Source organism: Vanessa tameamea, chromosome 18 (genome assembly GCF_037043105.1).
Source record: "Vanessa tameamea isolate UH-Manoa-2023 chromosome 18, ilVanTame1 primary haplotype, whole genome shotgun sequence".
NCBI lineage: Eukaryota > Metazoa > Arthropoda > Insecta > Lepidoptera > Nymphalidae > Vanessa > Vanessa tameamea.
Genome location: NC_087326.1, coordinates 307760 through 329523, shown reverse-complemented (window position 1 = coordinate 329523; position 21764 = coordinate 307760). Strand labels below are relative to the sequence as shown.

General features: G+C 38.6%; 5 protein-coding genes across 6 annotated transcripts; 4 read left to right on the top strand and 1 right to left on the bottom strand.

The window, feature by feature from the left end:
* The first annotated feature begins 616 nt into the window (after nt 1-616).
* On the top strand, nt 617-6484 carry LOC113401033 (uncharacterized). The gene is made up of 10 exons (XM_064217746.1): nt 617-854; nt 1296-1402; nt 1476-1653; nt 2704-2887; nt 3084-3195; nt 3281-3521; nt 3591-3781; nt 3898-4039; nt 4144-4482; nt 5166-6484. Exons 1-10 carry the CDS (start codon nt 624-626, stop codon nt 5643-5645), a joined length of 2205 nt encoding a protein of 734 aa, XP_064073816.1. The 5' UTR covers nt 617-623; the 3' UTR covers nt 5646-6484.
* A 2429-nt stretch (nt 6485-8913) lies between these two features.
* LOC113401035 (uncharacterized) lies at nt 8914-13661 on the top strand. The gene is made up of 5 exons (XM_026640744.2): nt 8914-9073; nt 9143-9511; nt 10624-10797; nt 11055-11174; nt 11243-13661. The coding sequence occupies exons 2-5, from the start codon at nt 9191-9193 to the stop codon at nt 11411-11413; spliced, it is 786 nt and encodes a 261-aa protein (XP_026496529.2). The 5' UTR covers nt 8914-9073; nt 9143-9190; the 3' UTR covers nt 11414-13661.
* Nucleotides 13662-13784: 123 nt separating this feature from the next.
* Nucleotides 13785-17398, top strand: LOC113401042 (uncharacterized). The gene is made up of 4 exons (XM_064217790.1): nt 13785-14138; nt 15279-15440; nt 16247-16348; nt 17149-17398. The coding sequence occupies exons 1-4, from the start codon at nt 14019-14021 to the stop codon at nt 17287-17289; spliced, it is 525 nt and encodes a 174-aa protein (XP_064073860.1). The 5' UTR covers nt 13785-14018; the 3' UTR covers nt 17290-17398.
* LOC113401040 (uroporphyrinogen-III synthase-like) lies at nt 17302-18626 on the bottom strand. 2 transcript variants are annotated; one of them, XM_026640750.2, is made up of 2 exons: nt 18523-18626; nt 17302-18314 (listed from the first exon to the last, which is right to left on the bottom strand). In XM_026640750.2, exon 2 carries the CDS (start codon nt 18232-18234, stop codon nt 17482-17484), a length of 753 nt encoding a protein of 250 aa, XP_026496535.1. In that variant the 5' UTR covers nt 18235-18314; nt 18523-18626; the 3' UTR covers nt 17302-17481. The 2 variants fall into 2 exon arrangements, with proteins under 2 accessions (XP_026496535.1, XP_064073795.1); XM_064217725.1 differs by lacking the exon at nt 18523-18626 and adding an exon at nt 18456-18477.
* A 738-nt stretch (nt 18627-19364) lies between these two features.
* LOC113401041 (uncharacterized) lies at nt 19365-20301 on the top strand. Its single transcript, XM_026640752.2, has 2 exons — nt 19365-19807; nt 20023-20301. Exons 1-2 carry the CDS (start codon nt 19523-19525, stop codon nt 20275-20277), a joined length of 540 nt encoding a protein of 179 aa, XP_026496537.2. The 5' UTR covers nt 19365-19522; the 3' UTR covers nt 20278-20301.
* The last annotated feature ends 1463 nt before the right edge of the window (nt 20302-21764 follow it).

The following is a 21764-nucleotide window of genomic DNA, read 5'->3' as shown; positions in this document are numbered from 1 at the left end:
ACATTGAACAGTGTACCAGACTGATTGTAGAATAGTCAAATTAAGTTTTTTAATGTTTTAATTTTTATTTAATTTGTAAAAAAACTCCCAAATGTCTTGAGAAATAAAGCCCGAATTAAAAATGTGAGGTTGTTTTGACATTACTTTGTTTATGTTTACTTCAATAATTCTTCGTGAACTACCTATCAAATAATACACTTCATAGGTGTCAGTAACTTGTGCTAACTAAATTTGTTCTTTAATAAAAAAGTTAATAGGATGCTGAAATAAGTATTAATATAATGAATAACAATTTAACTTATTCCATTCTAACACTGAGTATCATGTAAATTGAGGTTCACATAAAGCGTAGTGATTATATACTATTAGGTAGAATAATGTTTTTATTTAATTAAAATAGAAGTTGCGTACAAGTATCTAAATAATTATTTTCAACGTGAAAGTGGAGGTATACTTAAATAATTTCAGTATTTAAAATTAGTATTATGGAAAATAATTACAAAACAAAACTTTTTGACCTTTCTGCTTTCACTTAAATCTAGTTATGTGGAATTGATACATTATATGGAACTATAGATTCATATTATGGTTTCTAAACTAAATTGTAGCTTCAAATATATGAAATGGTAATAATGTGTATTCAGTGGTCCAAAAAGGTTAGTAAAATGGATGAAGAAATAAAGCAACTCAAGTCTGTGCTGAGGTCCCTGGTGGTCTCTAGTCCCAGTCAAGTAGACGTACGGTCGCTGTTGCGTGATTATCGAAACATGGTTGGCAAGCAAATACCTCTTGCTAAGTATGGATACAAAGATCCCATCACCTTTCTCAAGGACAAATTTAGTGACTGTTTCTTGGTATGTACCAATCTATAAATGATTTGTTATATTGCTTACATAATACAATCTTCTAAAGATTTATAAATATGAAACTGAGTGAAAAGAGAGTGCTCTTGTGTTTGTGCACACACTTTTATCCAACAACCTACATTGGAGTGGTGTGATGGAATATGCTCCAAACCTCCTCAAACGGAGAGGAGGCCTTAGCCCAGCAGTGAGAAATTTAAAGGGCTGTTAATGTAGTATAATTTGTTCTATGCAATTGGCTAGTCTCTGTTGAGAATGATCATGATTGCTGATGAAGATATCAATACCTATCATTACTTTGACTAAAGGGGCAAAGGATTGCTATATATCTTTAGCCAGGCTTTTATTTAACTAATTTCAAAAGGCTTTTTATTCAAAATTGGGTAATATATTATTTAATTATGTTATTAAAATGCAACATGTCATCATTAGTTTCAGGGTCCGGCTGCAAACCCTGAATTGACATTAATTGTTCCGGATGCATTAAAACATATTGATAAATTTGTACAGAAACAGAAGTCCAACCCAACTGTCAAATTGTAAGTTAATGAACATATAATTTTATATCAGAAATGACATTTAAATTTAATTGTGTTTATTTAAATTTTACAGTAAGGGCAAAAGGAGAAGTGTGCCAGAATCTATAGTCAAACCAATTGAACCAAATTTAATAGTCACAAGTTATCAATCGAAAAATATACAAGCAAAGGAACAAAATGTGGCACATAATCAAACCAAAAATGTTGAAATTCAAAAATATCATCCTCCACCAACATCAAATGCTCCACAGGTAATTTTGTAAGATCAAAATTATCTGTACTAAACAGCAAATAACATTCTTTGGAATGTGCTGATAGAGTGTAACTGGAAATAGCCATAGTCATACAGACATCTTTTTGGTATACACAAACATATTTGATAATATTTACACAAAATGACCCAGTGCCATTGTCTTACGAATGCAATATAATATATTGTATCCATCTGTATGTGAATTTGAAAGTTTGAAGGCCCAAAAGAGTTTTGTAGTATAATTGAATAGCATGAGGAGTAAAGATATACTAGAATTGCTAATAACTCATTTATATTACGAACTATACCTCTTGATTAATAAATCTCTATTAATAATACAACACTATTACACTTAAATCTCATATCTAAGTACAATTTTAATCTAACTTTTTCAACATTCAAAATGCAATTTTTTCATGAAACCTATTTTTATTTAGATTGATGTCATAGCATTCAAGGCCGAAGTTATTTTACTGTAATTAGAATGGACTAAATATACTTAAATTCCCTTTATGAGATTCATTATTATGAGCTGATATAGACAATTTTGAACACCATCAGTAGAGTCAAATATCGGCTTACATAAGAAACTTGATCCTTATATGGAACTGCATTGCATTTATAAATAGCTACAGTGAATTGCTATTTTATTTACTTCTTGTGTAAATCAAAATCTGAAAGTCATTCATTATCACAACAAAAAAATTAAATGAATTGAAATTGCCAGCTACATGATTATGATCACTATCAACAAATAAACAGTTACGATAGAAAACTTAATCTTACAAATTCAAATATTGCATGTGTCTGAACTAGATAAACAAATATCTACCAGACATCAGCGCTCTTCACAGAATTCACAAAATAACAGTTTACGAGCTTTGTTGTATATCTTTAAATTAAAGATTAAAATAATTTTAACCAAGTCCAAAATTACTTGTATAAATGAAATTAATGCAACAACTAAAGAATATTTACATAAATATAGTTTTGTAGTGGTAATATATCATCAAGTTCAAAGTAATAACATCTAAATTATTCTTTTCAGGCTAATAAAACTGACGATGGAAAACAAACACTTGATAATGGGAATTGCTCACAAAGTGCATTGCAGAACTTTCTCAAAAAGAGAACAGCACTGTACAGCTCTCATTATGCGATCAGTGAGCAGTCTACCAATGATAAAGAATCTCTAAAAGATGATGATGATTCAGGAAGACAGACATCATCATGTATGTTTACCACCAATTATTTTTGTAATTGGAATTCATACAGAATTCCAATTATAACTCTTTAATGTCATGTATAAAACGATTGATGATTTAATTTATATCATATTTATGCATGATTGATATATGAATAACATAGTCAGAATAAGTACCTTAAGAAAATATAATATGTTATTAAATTTTTAAATTTTAATTATAGCTTCAAGTAGCAGTAAGAGAACACAGCTGGACGAATTGAAGAGGGAAATCCGAGATATAATACTTAGTCATCCTGATGGAGTGTGGTGTACCGACATCTTAAGACTCTACAGGTGTGGGGAATATATTTCAATACTTTATTTCGGTATATAATACTCCCAAGGAAGCCTGTAAAATATGAATCATTATGGTCTCCAGAGAGCGACACGGGCGCGAGCTGAACTTCTCGCGCTTCGGCTTCACGAGCGTGCTGAGCGTGGCGTGCGCGCTGGCCGACGTCAGCGTGTCGCGCCACCCGGGCGGCGACTGGCTGCTGAGCGACGCGCGCGCCCCCCCCGCGCCGCTGCTCGCCACGTGCGTGCCCGCGCCCCGCGCCTCCCGCGCCGCCGCGGCCTGCGCGGTCACCGACCCCGACGACGCGCTGCCCGGCGTCGCCTTCGTGAGTCTCGCTCGCTCGCAGTGTCGCCCCGTGCAGGCCCCTGTTCTCTAAGGCGTGTGCGTGCTGCAGGAGGCGGACGTGTTCCCGGAGGACTGCATGCACTTCCTGGAGAGCATCCCGTCGGCGTCGCTGGCGGACGTCGTGCCCGGCACCATGTTGGAGGTGGCCGTCGCCGAGGTGTACTCGCCCTCGCACTTTTGGCTGCTGCGATTGGGCGAGCGATACAACATCGCCATGGAGAACGTGATGGATGAAATGAAGTTAGTCTGTCGGTCGCGCAACCTCGTATCTCGTCTCTAGTATATTCATGCGAAATGTCTTGGAATTCGAGCGAGATTAATGATTCAGTTTATTGTAGATCTATTGTTTTCTTCAGCGAGTATTACACTCACGGCGAGGGCAAAAATCGTACGCTGGCACTGGGCGCGGTGCGCGTGGGCCACTACTGCAGCAGCCGCTACGAGAGCGACTGGCATCGCTCGCTCATAGTCAAGATCATCGACAGCGACACGGTCAAAGTAATCCGATCGTCCCAAACGACGCCCTCTCTCATCGTCGTAAAATACGGAAAGCTATCATCGCCATCGACGAATCGGCGAGTGATTCGAAGTGGTCGTCGCAGGTGCGGCACGTGGACTACGGCACGGTGGACAACTGCGACGTGCGCGAGCTGCGCGCGCTGCGGCGCCAGTGGGCCGGGCTCGAGGCGCAGGCGCTCCGGGCGCGCCTGGCCGGGGTGCGGCCCCCCGCCGCCGGCCGGCGCTGGCCGCGCCCCGCCGCGCACCACTTCCTGCGCCTCGTGCGCGACCGCCGCCTCGTGGCCAACGTGGTGGCCGTGGACGAGCGCGACGGCGCGCTCGAGGTGCTGCTCATCGACACGGCGACGCGCGAGGACCGCTGCGTGAGCGCCGAGCTGGTGCGCGCCGGCCACGCGGACGCGCGCGCCGACTCCGCGCTGGGGGTGAGTGCGCCGGCGCCCGCCTCCGACTCCTCCTCCGGCGACGCGGACGTGCGCTCGCTGCTCGGCACCATCCTGCGCTTCGACGAGCGCGAAGCGGACGGCGCGAGCGACGAGTTCGAGTCGGCGTCGCAGGTGGGCGCGGCCCCGGCGGCGAGGGGCGCGCTGCGCCGCCCGCGCGCGCCGCCCGCCGGCAGCCGCGTGCTGCAGCGCCGGCTGGCGCTCGCCCGCAAGCTCACCGCCGGTGTCTCCTAGTGTCTGCAATTCGTGTTCGTCGCGTCTCTTGAAGCTATCGACGATGGAGTTCCCGAGACCGTTCGCATCGCGACTGTTGACCGTACTTTGCAGATTCTGCGTCTGTTGTTAGAGCTGAGATATCTTTAAAATCGTAAATTTCAATTGCAAATTCTCAAGACCGGTCGTTTCAGTGCACTCGACGCGATAGCGCGGCAAACCTTACTCAAAACATCTATATATACGATCAAATGATATTTTAAAATTAGACAAACTGTAGACAAACGTGTACAGGACGGAAATAAATTGAAACGTTCGTAATAAAACATCGAGCCTCGACCGACGGTATTCATAACCGACGACGTCTTACCCTCTCGCGCGCCTCGTGCCCAACAGCGGCCGTCGTTCTAGCCATTTACGAATAATAATCGTGAAACTTGGGTGCATTGCAGACGTCGGAGTGTTACCTGTACCCTCGGTTCGAGGCGTTGGAGGCCGGGGACACGCCCAACTTCGCCGAGATACACGCCTACCTGCGCGACGGCATCGCGCTCGAATTCGTCGACGACTACCGCAGACACGTGCCGCCCTGCCTGCCCGCCCCGCCGCCGCCCGCACCGCGCGCCCCGCCGCCCGCGCCGCCGCCCCCGCCGCCCGCGCCGCGCGCCCCTCCGCCCCGGCCCGCGCGGGGCGCGCCCGCCAGCGCGGTGTCGCTGACGGCGGAGGAGTGTGAGACGTTCGCCCTGCTGAGCAGCGTGAACCCGGGCGCCGCGCAGCAGTACATGCTGCAGGCGCTGTCGCGCGCGATGGTGGCGCGCTCCAGTCTCAACCCGCACGCGACGGAGTTCCGCATGGTGACGACGGAGACGCAGACCGGCGTCTCGGGCTCGATGGAAGCGATTAGACCTCCGCCTGGCTTCGAGAAATATTAACCTCTCGACTTCTCCTCTAGGTCACGAGGTTCTCCTAAGTTTCGGTTAAATCTCATCAGAAATTCGTGTCTCATAAGTTGCTTCCAAGAAACGAAAATTAATGAAAAATAGTTGCTAGAAGTTGAGCGAGGTGCCTTTTTATGGGCAGTGGCAGTGTTCCTTTAATAATTCTACCTCAAGTTACTCAGTATTAAGATATTTTGAGTTCTATTTTTAAAAATAGATTTGGGTGAAGATATCTCAGCTTGTTTGTCATATAATGTTTGTGATTGTTATTGATTGACTCAGTAGAATAATGACCCACGCGTGTGACTTTGGAAGTGAAGCCACAATGACATTTCACTGAGACATTGTTGTGTGTAAATGAAATGTTTAGGATTATAAGCTCAAATGGTACTTTTCTTATTTCCATTTAAAATTTATCTTCAATAGATTTCTTTTTAAATTATCCATTGTTTATATCTTGTAAATTTGTTTAATTTTAATACAAGGTTACTGGTACATTTTGAATGAATGTAAAAACATTGTGTACAAAATTGTTGCATATGATCCAATAGAATCGTATTTAGCTTCATTTGTTGACAAATATTGATTTATTTTTTACATTAAGAATAACTCAGTGTTGTTTCAAAGTTTATCAAACTTAATTTTAATAATCTTTGTAATTAAATTACAATATTTGTGTAAAATTACTATTAATTTGGTGCTCTTAATATTTCTTGTGATAGATCTGTACGAATATGGATCTATTGTTAAGCGTAATGTATACTGACGAAAACTAATTGAAGTGATTCTGTGATACTAGGATCAAGTGCTTCTGCGCGAAATCATTGTTACATATTTTGAAATAAAACAAATTATAAAACAACTCTCGTTTTTTTTTAAAATGTTTTTTCTTCCTGACCTCTGACATTAAAGACAGCTACTCAAAAAAGTCAAAATAAAAAAGGTAACACTTGTTTTAAGTGTCAAAAATCAACACCGGTTCGAAAAAACCCTCTATTTTGTTTGTGATGTTGATTATGATGTAAAAATGTATATATTGTCACAGACAATAGTCACTAATTTGTGTAATCAGGTTCAATTTTATGCTTGTTCCTCTGTTAACAACAGTATCTGTGTCACTATTTTAGAAAAAATAGTTTATGTTTTTGCGTACATACATAACATTACACACAAAAGCTATTTTCTTAATACCAAGGAAATCTGTTGTTTCTAGACGATCAAATGCATCAATACGAACATTTAAAAGTAAATCGTTTTTACACATCTTATGTTACGAGTGAATTTAGTAAATTTTGTCATTAATAATCTGTCATTACGCTATTAATCATCTTAGGCTAAATAATAAAACACAAAAATTGTAAAATTTTGTACACCAAATGTGCAAAATGTAAAAACTGATGTACCTACTTATTAATGGGGAATTGTAAGTAGACTAAGAATCTGCGGCACATGCTGTAAAAAAAAAAAAAGATTATTTACCGATGTTGATACTGCTCTCTTAGTATATTTCAGTTACTTTCACAATATAAAGTCTTACGGTACAATGCTTTGGAGTAACCCACGCCCATACTAAATTCGTGCTGCAGAAAAGGCTATTCGCGAAATCTATAACCTAAGAGCTAAAGAATCATTAATGTATAAATTTAAAGAAATGAAGATATCAACGGTTAAAGAAATGAAGATATTCTCAATATATATTCCGTAATGTTATGTATTTACGGAAAATATTTATTATTTTTTGAGAAAATGTGATACTCATAATAGCATTGATACAAGGGACAAATAAAAACGTGGTAGTCCTGTTATTTGACTACAGTTTTAACTCTGTTGTGGGGCAATGTATAAGGTTCTACATCAAGATCCCAGAAAGCGTTCAAAATGCCTCTGTTGTCAAATTAAAAAAAAATACTAAAGAAAGCTTGAGTGCGAAAGGTGCGTATTATACAATTAGTGAGTTTATGTTTGATAGCACACCTTGGGAATGAAACAATCGCCTCCTGGCTATTTCTTTTGATATTGAATATTTGTAAATAATAAAATTGACAAAAAAGCCCGCTGAGTTTATTACGCCGGTTCTTCTCAGATCAGGGTATTTATTTTTCAGAACCGGTGTTTAATTTGACTATCAATAAGTAAGTGTAAGGCCTCATTCGCACGAGAGTTAAAAAGCGATGCGTTAAAATTAAAATACAGCGTAGGCGCTTTTATAACGATCTTAATTTGATTATTCATACGAACACTTTTAAATCACTCTTGTCTTGTATCGCGTTTTGGTAAGACGTGAGAATGGTTAACGTTAAAAAACAAGCAATAGCGGTTTGTGTCGCTAGAAGACGAAAAAGGAAACAGAAGGCATTCTGGGTACATCCTGTGAATGACCCGAGATACATAAAAGGGCAGTTTGTGATGCTGTACCCTGTATTTGAGGCAATACCCTGCAATTTTTTAAAATTATTTTCGAATGTCTATAGCAACATTTGACGTATTGTTGAAACTAATGGACCCTCAAATACCACTTCAAGGTACCAACATGCGTTTGGTGATATCAATTGATATGCCATTGACAAACGCAGGTAAACAAGACATCGAGCGTCACCAACGCTATGCTCGGTAGCGAGGCGTGTTGGTCGGAAATGCGCTTCTTCTGCGAAAACGTCATGTCGCACAAGGAGGCAGCGGAACGGGAGCGGGAGGTGGACGCTGCTGCAGACCCGATCCGCCGAAGAAGACAGGGGAGGAGGAAACAACGCTACGCGCACCTTCTCTCCCCGCCTCATTAGGCGCCGCAGGAACTAGGAGGGTTCTCGGTACCCCAGGATCTCCCCTAGGAATTAGAGGCCCGCATAGGGCAGGCGGGCACCCGTCAGGGCGTCAGTGGGTATTCGTTGTACTAGGGCGCGCTAGTGTCGTCCTGGGTACCAGCGTTCCACATACCACCCCACTTCACGTAGGGGAAACGACTCATATGTTTTTCCAGCGAGAAAAAGAAGGTAAACAAGACACGTCCGAGCTCACGAAAACAGCGCGCTTGGCACTGACTGCAGCGCTGCCGCTTTTTTACCGCTAGTGTGATAGTATGAAGTTGCATATGGTCTATTTTCAAAACCCAAAATTGTAATTAATAAAAATTTGTTAAAAATTAAACTTCGTTTATTTGATAGCAATAAAAATATTTTGAGTGAAAGTTTGATTATTTAATAGAGAGAATAGACGAGTATCCGAGCGTAGCATAGACACAGAATTTACTTGCAACCCTATTTGTGACATTGTTTAAAAAAAATGATGATAACAAACATGGCGTGCTAGTAGAGCGTCTCTCTAATCTGTTTACCATTTTGCTTTTTTTACAATTATTCAGATCCGCGTTATCATAGTATGCGGTTACTGACAAAGGGACGAAGACTAGATGTCGCTCGGAATAGGTAGACAGAAAGTGTTTACAACCTTTAAATGAGTGAATGTATGTGGAGCTACAGTGTGTGCATTTTCAGGAGGGGCCGGGGCGGCGGCGCTCGGCGGTAGAGGTCGAGGCGGGTGATATGCAAGCGGCGCCGGCGCGCTACGTGTCCGCGAGCGAGTTATACTCGACCGACGAAGTGGAGCTGTTGCTGGAAGAGATAAGAGAGCTGGAGCCGACTAGCTGCCGCGGCGAGGACGTGCAGGACTTCGAAATCGCTGGCAGTGGGTGCGCGGGCGCGGGCGGTCGCTCGCCTGCCGGTACGGAGCTCACGGAGCGCTCGTGGGACTCGCACGCACACTACTCGCGTGCTCCGCCGCCGCGCCCGCGCGCTCTCGCACCTGTCTACTGCCACCTCTCGTACTTGATCACGCCGACGGGCGGTTTGACTTTTCTTCTAGTGGTAAGTAAAATTTGGAACAGTATTATGGTTTATATTTATACAAGATTTGGTCATATAGTTAGTAGTACTCAAGTATGATGATATCAACACTGGCAGTTCATCATAGCAAGGACAACATTAAAACATAACAAGAGATAATATTTAGTTTGTTGTACTAACACATGTGCTAATGTTTTGTTTACATTAAAACACTCAGTGAAGGCAAGGCCACATGTTATTATTGAAAGGTACCCTACTAATGGGGTTGTGACAATGTCTCCTAGATTGATGGACTAGTAGTCAACTATGATTAGACCATAAGACTTTATGGTATAATCATAGTTGACTACTATACAAAGTTAGTTGAAAATACAATATGCCTATATAAGTAGTTATCTTGTTATCTGTACAGGAACATGAATGCAATATTCCATTTATTAATTGGCTAAAGAGGTTCAGCATACTTGTACCCGCTGTGACCTACTTAGGGAACAATGTGTATTATGTAGATTGTTTTATGCCTGTGTGTAGCTCTCTCATATACTTCATTGTTTTGTTCGTGAATATTGTGCTTTTTATTTTGTAGAGTGTTTTAAATTTTATAATGTAATTCCATAATTAATAATAAAGTTGTGTTTTTATTCAATTAATATCATTTCTGTTTAAACAATAATTTTTGTTCTAAATTATTTTGTTTGTACATAAGTCGACAAGCTTATAATTATGTAAAATAATTAGTATAGTACCAACATGTTAACTTCCCACTGCTGAGCAAAGGCCTTTCCCCTTTGAGAATGATAATGATGAAATTTGCTTTAACAGGCAACATATCATTAATTTCATCTTATAGAAAAAAAATAACAGCTCTGAAATGTTTATTGTTCTAAGTCAGTGAGAGCTCCATAGGCTAGCTCATAATTAAATCTTCAACTTTCTTAAAAAGCTTCTATGTAATCATTTGTTTGCGTAAATTTACTTTATATAGTAAACAAGATTGTAATGTAACCAGCACTAAGTGTGTGCGAAATTTCATCTCATTCAAATGGATGAAATAAACTGGTTTTAAGTTTCAAGATTTGATCCTTTTAAGATTATAAAAGATAATCTAATGTAGTTTGTTTATTTTTTTACAGTTGTGTTCTCTCTGTGTTTGCATTTGTGTGTGGGGAGCCCTAGGACTACGTGCCGCATCTGCCGCTAAGCCACTGTTGTTTGGGGCACTTACTTCCTTCATGCTGCATACGATCCTCATGTTGATGCACATCTCCTTGTTGGATGCATTATTGCCCGTCGATTGGAACAGATTTGTAAGGAGTTTCATCCATGTCATTGTAATTCAATATGGTAAAATCTATTGTCCATTTCGAAGAGGGAATAACATAAATAAATAACTTTGACCTTGAACTGAAATATGGAGGGAACGAATGTCTCTTAGAAATAGTAGTTTAATAAAATGGCAAATTTAGTTTTTACTCCATTTATAAATTGTCGTCTTAATCTATTATAAAGATAAGTTTTTTTTGCTGGATCACATTTATATTCTTTTTTGAAAAAAAATATTCAGAGCGGAGTATCATTCGCGTGGAGCGCGTCGTGGCTGACCGGCGGTGCCGTCGCGCTGCTGGTGGCGCTGCCGTCGCCCGCCGCGCACTCCACCGTCGCGTCCATGCTGTACACCGCCGCCGTGAGTGTCGCGCCCCGCCGGTGGCCGCCGGGCGCCGCCAGCGACGCTGAGTGTGCGCTGTGTTGCAGGGCTGCGCGCTGGGCGGCGCGGGCGTGGCGCTGCTGGGCGCGGGCGTGTGCGTGCGCGGCGGCTGCGTGCGCGCGGGGCGCGCGGGGCTGCGCGCGGCGCGCTCGGGCTCGCTGCGCGCTGCCTACCGCGCCGTGCCGCAGGCCTCCACGTCGCGCGACCGCGCCTTATAGTGACCGCCGTCGTCCACCGACTTCTAGTCGGTGCCGTGAGTGTAGTGTGGTAGTGGCGCCCCAGTACTGAAACAAGTTTTTTAAACCTATTTCGATGAAACCCCAATTTTCTAGAGCCGGGATCGTTTTAAAATACCTCCGTCTGCGGGACGGGGCCGGTCCGCGGTCGCCGCCGAGCTGTGAGGTCCGTGGGCGATCGGGGAGCCCTCTCGTATAGTCGCGTGTGTCTCGCATGAAATTTGTTTGTGATGGAATTGGCACAAAACATAATGTCTTCTTAAATGGGACTTGGAGCTACCTAGTCTCGTTGATGTCTCGATCGTTAGCGTATAGAGTGATCGAGGGAGCCCCAGTTGGGTACGGTTTCGCGGAGTTCTAAAGGACTCCGAAGATGAATTGATTATATTCTTATGTAACAAATTAGCATTTACTTTTAGGACCGTCTTATTTCAGGAGCGATGAGCACTGGACTTTTGATATGTTAGTGGTACGTCACACGAGAAGGATCGGAGATTGTCTAATACTGCCACTAGATTTCGCCTGTGATTCACGTCCATGTAATTATCTAGTCTTATTGATCTGTAGGAGCAGTAGGGCAAAATAGATTTGATCACAACTGCTGCTAATTGTGCCTCTAATGTCATTCTTAATGACAATTTATACAAATTCCTGAATGTTTAGAATGAATCGGTTTTAGCGAATGGTTTGGTTTATCTCGAGAGAGCGGTTCCTCATCTATTTTGCTGGACTGTTGTTTGTTCGTTCATTACATTGTATTTAAACGTTATTATTTACCAAGTCTGATTTTGATGCTAGTCCATTTAGTGTAAGTATTTATTTTTATTACTAACGAGCGGCATTCCTTAAGTAGTTTTTGCACAAATATTAGATTATTCGCAAACAATATTTTATCTGTATTTTTGAAAGCTTCTGCCCGTTACTTCGACGCCCGGTGGCGTGTCCGGCTGTCCCCGTTTATGATAAGTTTTTAATATTATTATACAATTAATGAATCAATATACAAATGTATGCAAAGGGTAATTTTTACTTGTAATCGACATGTTTATTGTGCTAAGAATTCAGTAGACAAAGTGGATCATGGTATTCATATATATTATATAACCGTATCCGGCCGGAGGTGTGGCGGGGTCGCCAGCGACGCCAGCGACACCAGCGACGCCAGCGACACCAGCGACATCTGCGGTGTCCTTACGTACGCCACGTTTATTTAATGTGACGCTTGTATTGGATCAAATAGTTTGCATGACACTTGTTTATAATACATATAGTTAGTGGTAAGGGGATTTCAAAATATACGAAATAAGAATTGTTATAGGATGTAATTTTATACTGTCTAATCTGTCGTACTCGCGCTATGAGCTTAGGATGTTTGTACCGTTTTAGTTCGAACCGAGCGGAAACAGGAAGGCCCTACTCAGTATTGGCCAGGTTGAAAAATAGATACATTCGAAACACAAATCGTGAACTTGATCAATTTTGTATTTTCTAAAAGAACAATTAATTTTGTAATAATTCAATCGCTTAATCGTAATGTAACTCAAAGGAGAAGCTGGAGGCCAGTCCCCTTTTTTATTTATATTATATCATACATATCACCAAACGACTTACTTGATTCTTTATGTACTTCTTACACTGTTTGTAAGTGATATTTTGTAACGTAAGTGTTCCTTTAGCGATTACCACGACACACCACGATCACACTTGTTAATGGACACTTTTAAAATGACTCTTCCGATTATAAGTATATTTATAATTCTGCGGCCTCGAATATATTTGTAATATATTGATATTTATGCATTCTGTGAAAATTGTGTGACAATTTGTACCGAATACAGAACGTAACCAAGTGTTTAGTAGTTCGTCGTACAGGCATGCAGCAGATTACCGTCTGTCACAGGGACACTTGTGTAACTGCGACGCGGAGCTATGAGCTCGTGTAAACTGATGAGTGTTACAATATGAAAAATCATATTTATAACTAATAATTGACCAAATTTTCTATCTTCAATTTTTGTAACTGTGTGACGCGACGGGCCGCAGATATGTTCAATAAATGTCTACGAAAGAGTACGTTGCTTTGTGTGTTGTATTGTATTGTATATTTCTTTATAAGAATTACAAATGTTTTTCAAGAACCGGTGATTGTAATGTTTGATCTCGATGAACCTTGTGCGAGTAAGTTTTAATTTTAAATTTTAATGATAATACATATATGGTTTTTATACAATTGACGTGTTGTTATTTTATTTTGGTTTACTTTATTCTATATTGAGATTTAAAAAATAATAATTAAGAAAATAATGAAATGAAATACTTCTGTAGTGCGACCCTGGGCAGAGTTGTTTGAGACATTAGTACTTATTTTGAAATTTATCTTTGAAATCAATTAATTTCACGATAATTGCTATTTTATCAATTAAATCAAATCTGATTACTACGGATCATCCTTTATATTTTGACTTTGAAGTGCTTTAAATTAATGGATTGTAGTGTTATCTTATCAATGCTGACTTAATATGGAATTTTATCCAATGCATCGCCATGACCATAGCAGATAAGCTTAGTGCTCGGGTGAGTCCATAAAATGGAAAGTTCAGTGCAAATTGCAGAAAGTATTGATACAGAACGCAAGATCTTTTATAAGTACTATGTAGAAAATGACTTCTTTGTGTCGCCTGAAGGAATTCTGAAAGTATTAGCAACTGTAAGTACAGTAAAGTATATACACAACGAGCCAGCGAATGCACTTGTATTGAATTTGGGATTAAGAGAATATCACCCTAGTGCCCTAGTGTGATAGTTTACGAATTAACAATTTGGAGCACAGGACGGGCTTAATGCGCCCTCTAAGGCAAAGGAGCATTTTAAAGTAACTTTTGAACTAACTATTCTGTATCCAATAACTTTTATTTGAACCTAGGACTGCAGCTTTATAAGCTAGCTTAACATGATGTAACCGAATACAACTCATTACCTAAAAACCAGTACCTACAGTTAGTCGGTTTTAATTTTATGAGTAATGTAGCGTAATGTCTACTTTAATTCGATAACAAATTCGCCACATTCAAAACGCCATTTCATAATGAATAGGTACATTATGAAATTCATAGATTATTCAAAATATCGATCAATGATATCACTTCAATTTAATGCAAAAAATTATTTGTTTGTTTTAGTTCTCTTGTGATTGGAATAGGCTAGGGTTGGCCAACCTGATTGGACCCCAGATCTATTGTTAAATGACGAAACCCTGTACGACCTTTCTACCAATAAAGCTCCTCTTAAAGCTAATGTGTGGCAAAAAGAAGAAGTAACGTATTTTTTCATATGAACCCTGTTATTAGGTATATTCAACTAAATGAAATGGCAGGTTTTTACCTTGCCACGATCGGCTTGTGATCCAGCAAAGGCCTATTACAAAGGTACCAAGTAACCTTCATCGAAAAACGAATTATGTACCCACTTAAGCAAAAATATGTTCGAAATAAACTTGCTGTTCATAATATTCGTATAGATTAGCCGTAACTTTTATAACATTAAAACATTTGTCGTAAATGTCCACTGCGTGTTTCTGTTATGTACTTTTGCATTGCTGACACAGGCGGATATAATATGTTTTAGTATATCCGCCTGCGCTGAATTACGAGACTAAATTTAAACAGTAAATAAAAAACTGGAACTTAATTCTCAGCAATAAGATGGGTCGCCGATCGTGGTCCGGTGCAGAATTAGTGCCTATCGAATGGCACATGTGATGAAATTATCGGATAATAAAGCAGTTTTATGCTGTCAATCAATCAAAGCAATTTATCGGTTTGGCGACGAAATATGTCAAATGTTGCAGGTGGTATGTACGTTGTCGTCTATCGCGTTCGCGTGGGGCGGCTGGTGCGGCGCGGGGCTGGTCGCGGGAGGTACGGGGCTGGTCGCGGGGGGCACGCTCGCTGCTCTCTGCGCGCTCAGCGCATTGTTGGCTACTCACGCACCCATGACGTGCTTCATAACAGTTGGTATATTACCGTTATTATCGTTTCTATAACCGAGCGCGAGTACACCGTCAATTACAAAACTTATTACTCCTGCTGTGCAGCTTCAGTCACTGAGTGTTTTGTGGGGTAATGTATACAGATTTACAACATGATTCCAGAAATCAATCAACGAAATTGCCTCTATAGGTAATATAAAATGATTGTGTAAAGGGACGTCTGGCTATATTTTGTTATATTGAAAGTTAAAAAATCTGGCGATAAAAACACGCTGGAGCCCTTTTCATATCAATCCATCTAATTTTTTCTCAATTTTCATATTGAGAATCAAAAGTGCAATGCTGCTACATTGAATAAATAAATACGAATATGTCGCCGATAACACGTTCTACAGCGTTATATTAAACGTCCCTTGTGACTGTCACATTCATTGCTCCTTTTTGGTACATAAATTGATGAGTGATCAGGGCCGGACCGTAAGTTTAGGGGGCCCTGGGCTAATACTACTTAGGGGCCCACCTAAGACATATCTGAACGTAGACTTTAATTAAATGAATTGAATGGATTTGATTAATTGCAGGACTCACAGGGCTGCAAACCATACGATCTGTTTAATTTAATAAAGTTATTGATTCTTTCGCATTATCGTCTATTTGTGACTTTGACTTGACTTAGCTGGGGCTCCCTTGAATCCACGGGGCCCTGGGTTGAAGCCCAAAAAGCCATATGGTAGATCCGGCCCTATGAGTGGTCACCCCTACACAGGGTATGCATATACTTATAAGACTTTTAAAAAACATGTTACCTAAGGCTTATTTATCCACAGGACATAATATTATCGACTGTGATTGGAGTGTCACTATTGCTTGTTACAATTCTGAGTTTCACCCTGTGCGAGACACGTCGTGCCGTCGACTACGCGTTCGGGGTAATACACACTTATTTAATATATACTAAGGATGAAATCATATTCTAATTGTGTATAACTTCTGATTTTGCTCTGCAAAAGCTGGCTGAATCCTACGAGATAGATCAAAATAATGTCCTACATTATTGTACACCTTAAAAAGCTGAAGAAAGAAGTCGCTATGGTATATAGGGATAGCCCACAACAACAATTTTTTATCCTTTACTTTTTACGAGAAATAATGGCTTATTTTCAAAGCGATTTTAAGCAATGCAGCATTAATCCTTATCCAATTAAGTACCTTAAATACATTGTGCATTTAATATAGATCAATATGGCCTTTTACAGCATGTAATTGAAATGAATATTTTCGAAGATATTACAGATTTAAAATGCAGGGACATAGCGGTTTGTATTTTGTAATGACTGAAAAACTGTGAACGTTGTAAGACATTCTGTAGTATATTTAGTATCAGCATTGCACCCATGCGAGGCCGGGGCGGGTCGTTAGTGAGCAATAAACCGAAATGTACTTTAATTAAAAGTTACAAGTCTGTGTAAAAAATTATATTTATTAATTTCACATTGAAATTATAATGCAATGCTAACCATGACATCTAGACAGTGAAAAATGAACCCAGGCGCATTTCGCTTTACTCAATGTTAAAAAACAAACCAAATTTAAAAATGATGTAATGTTTAAAAATGTATGGATTGTCCAAACGTAGACGATAAGAATATAGAAAGAAAAAAGATAAAATATTTAAAACTTTACAAAACAAAATTAAATTTCCAATAAAAAGTTTTTTTTTTTATTTCAGCCTCTTGCATTGATAAACTCAGTCTTAGTGATTGGTAGTGTAGTGATGACATACATGTCAGTTTCTAAGAAATGGGACGCTGAAACTGGCATAAGCACTACCAACTGTGATAATCCACCAGCCAATGAGTTGGAAGTTTAAGGAGTTCAACAATTATTTACTCATAGTTTTATTTTATTTTACATAATTTGTTTGTATAAAATAATAACAATATAAAATGCATAAATAAAATTTTAAAACTCTTGTACTATATTCGAGTATTATATAACATATATTCAATATTTATATACAAATAACCAACACCATAACATGTACAATTAGTGTCTGACATGGCTAGCTACATGACTCGGTGGTTTCAAAATACTGCTGGACAGACTCAATCATGCTTTCTGGTTTAGGTTTGGCGGCCACACCGGCTATTTCAACTCCCAGATTTTCAATTTTGTGTGCAGTAGAGTTGCCTATAGCAAAATGAGGTAAAATCGAAAGGTTATTATTAAACGTCTGCAGCTGACGGTAAATATATTCACAACCAGATGGACTGAAGAACACCATACAACAAGGATTCACTGTATTATTGAGTTCCATTAAATTTGTCCTTAAATTTTCATTTTCTTTAGTTTCGTACACAGTTAGTGCATCGACTGTTATGTCCTTGGATTGTAATATGTTTGGTAAAATTTCTGATCTTAAATTGCCACAAGGAAATAAAAAGTTTGATTTTGCACTGTTTTCACTTGCTATGAGTGTTGCTAGTGTTTCAGCATTCCCAGTTTGACTGCCCAAGGCTTCTAAGCCGAGTAATAGCTTAACCTTTTGATTGCTAGCCTCACCTACAGTATATATCTTTTTGGTATTCCAAATAACGAATTTCGAAGGGGACCAACATTTGGAAAGGGCCTCAATAGCTCTAGGGCTTGTGAGAATAATACCATTATAATCATTACTCAGTAATTTTTCACCAAGTTCCTGTAAATTCATGAACTCAAATTGCAGTGGTTCCACGAAAATCGCCTCATAATTATTATCACTAAACACTTTCTTATAATCCTCTGACACACTTTTAAATAATACTACTTTCTTCATGATCTTTTACTTTCCGCCGGACAAAACATGAATTACAAGTCCTTTGTTCTACTGACCACTGCTACATAACAATTTTGACCCTGAAAAGACAAGAAACGATTATAAATTATAGCCATGGAATTGTTATATGAGGTGAGGGAAAGTTTACTTTTCATTGTGTAGACTTACCAGTCTACAAATAAATATAATGACACTCTAAACAAAAACATTAAGAATATTACAGTATGTAGTTAACAGGTATTATGTCATAAGGAAAAAATGAATTGTTTTTTATATTTTCAAACTTACAGAATTTTCTAAGTACGAAGTTGACGTTGAACACTGTTGTCAAAATAATAAATATAAGAGCAACCAATGACATTGACGTTGACGGTTAAGTTTGGTCGGATAGCTTGTAACGAATAAATGATGCAGGGATATTTAAAAACTGCAAAATATGTAAAGTGTGTTTTAATATTAAAGCACATTTTTTTCTTTACCATTAATGATTACTTTCGCGTCCTAAGAACGAAGTCAAGGTACTTGCACTGTAGTAAGAAGTACACAATCATTATGTAAAATATGCAATTAATATAAAACGTTTTTTTAAAGTAACATACTTTTTTTCTATTGAGCCAGGTAATATTTTCATTAACAAAAAAAACAAATAACAGTGAGACTAACAGCGGGATTTCTATAACGTTGATTTGTCTCAGACTGAGGACCAGACCGACTTGTTGTGACAACTAAAGGTCACGACGTTCTGATTCTCTTAAGCCGTCTTGCCCCCTTGACTTCGTTGCTATATAGTATTAGAAGAAAAATACATTTATTTTTTAAACGTAATTCTGTTTTATATTTAACTCCATATGATATATAGTGGTTTTCTTTAATTATAAATTCATTCATTAACCATTGGTGGTACATTTTTTTTTATTCGCTTTAGTCCCATACATACATTTTTTTAAATTATCCTCTATTTTTCTAGTTATAAGAAAGACAGGTCATATTTGTACACTTTTTTCTACAACATGTATTCTGTTTACTGTACAAAAATAAATAAATAATACAGAGTAATATGCAAATTATACATAGTTACTCTTTGTGTAGTATAAACTATAATATGACTAGCTATAAGTCATACAATAAGTCATTAGAAATCCAGAAGAAAAATCAAGTGTCATCAACATTTTTAAGAAAAATATATGTTGTATTTTATTCAAAACTTTATATATTTTAGGCGTAAATTACAAAATATAATATTATTTCCCGGGCAGCAATGTAAAGCAATTTGCTGATAAGGCTTTCGATGCCGTTAGGCGGGTGTTCAAATGGATTGCTGGTGACGGCGCTAGTAACACTGTTACTATTGCCAGCTCAGTATTATGTACCAGACTTGTATTTGGACTCGAAGGAATCGTCGCCTGAGCCGAAATCATTGCTTGTGCACGCAGCGAATGTCACGCAAACTTGGTTGCCCCTCGAGCTGCCTCCGCTGGATTTATTCCTCACGGTGTCGTTACTACTGCTGGCAGTGATCACTTACTTTTGTGACTGGATACAAAGGAAGCTAATGGAGAGGCGAATAATTAAGGTAACTTCCATAATCGTTTAAAAAAGTCTAGCAGCATTTGATTTGTTCAAATCGTTTTAGCTCCTGCCAATAAAAAAAACGTATTTTTTTTTAAAAGAATTGTATTCAGTTGTGTCATCTGCAATATACTACATTTTTTTAGTAAATTATAAATATAAAACTGTTTATTTTATTTATCAAATATAAAGTAAGCACAACGGATTTTATTCCGGCAGTTAAATCAATGCTTGCAAGATTGTGTTGAACGGCTACGTACTTGGGACGCGCGTCAGGAACAGCTCGAGGCTACTCTGCGCATGGTTCAGAACGCCACGTCGGAGTACAACTTGCTACTGTATTTGCTGCTGCGCCACCACCGCCTCGGCCCCGTGACCAGAAAACCTCCTTCGCACTGTATTTTTGACAAGGAGCTCAATGATCTTAATTTCATTACGAATCCTGTTGATGTCTTCCCCCAAGATACTTTATAGTGCGTGTGTTATATAATATTATTTAATAAATTAGTTTTTTTTAATAAGACGGAGTATATTTACTTTTTACAAATTGCTTGCGGAATAATTTAAAGTAAGTATCTATGTCTGAATCCTTTTAAAGTAATAGAAAATAACCCTGTTTTCATAACTTATTATAAATTTAAAAACATATAAAGTTTAGTGAAAAACATAAAATAAACACTAAATTTTCACTATATAAAAATTTATAGAGAAAAGTTATCGTTATAGTTTACTAAATATAATTGTTATTTGTCTAAATACAGTTAAAGTGAATGAATAGAGTGACTAGCGTATTCTTGGCTAAACAGTTGCAAAAGTATCGTGTTGTTTTCTCTTAAGTGATTAAGAAAATACTTCGCTAAAATTTAGCACATTGTTGCTTACATTGTGATGGACGTCTCTCGTTAACGCTCGTCTTGAAGACGAGAGAACGACTTTAAGACGAGCTGCCACGTAGTGCTAAGCGTTGAGCGACGAGTACCGAAAGTGCAATATTAGTAATTAAATATCACGACAAACTTCATCTTACTATTAATAATAGGATATAAGTACATAAAATATAAATCTATCGTGTCCTAATTCTCATCGATATTGTCAATAGATACAAATTACATTTTGGTGTTTTTCTGTAGTCAATACTAATTAATTGTTTATTTGTTCAAGTATCAATATTTTCTTGCAGCTTATGGTTAGACTTATAAAAATGAACTTTTTATGGGAGGGTAAAACGCTTCGTTACGTAACGCGTTACGGCGCCCGTCTCTTTGGCTTTCCTTTCTCTTACGCTTACGGCAGCGATTAGTTTAAGTTATCACTTCTGTCGGGCGTTCGGGACACACACGTATTTTTATTTATCTCCGCACGACGATAAAAGCTGAAAATATAACAATAAAATCACATTTACACAAACAAGTTTGACTCATATTTCTAAGTATGATGATGATGAACACAATACGCCACACAGGCGGAACTGCAAAGTGTAATTAAAACTATGTTTTGTTTGGTGGTGATATGTGTATGAGAGAGAGAGAGAGAGAGAGAATTGTCATGTTACAGTATTAAAGCTGCCACCGGGTCGGAATGTAGATTCTACCGAGAAGATAAATATTAAGTAATATACGTTTTCTGTTTTACTCTAGAGTATTTCGTATAATGTTGACTAAAGATATTGAAACAGTTCGTGGACGGTTAGCTTTTAAGGAATAATGGAAGCGTTTCAAAAACTTTACGCTTAAATTAATTTTATTAATACAAAAGTCTTCGTTGTTTATGAAACTTCTAAATTTCGCCATTTTAACAAATAATAACATCAAACATGTTAATTTCTCTATACTGTTATTACAATTTATTTGGTGTCGGTTTCAGTGACCAGGACTAGATTATAAAAACATAATTTGTGTAATATGAGTAAAGGGAAAAAATTATATAATGTTATATGAAATACTATTGTATTGGTAGTACTG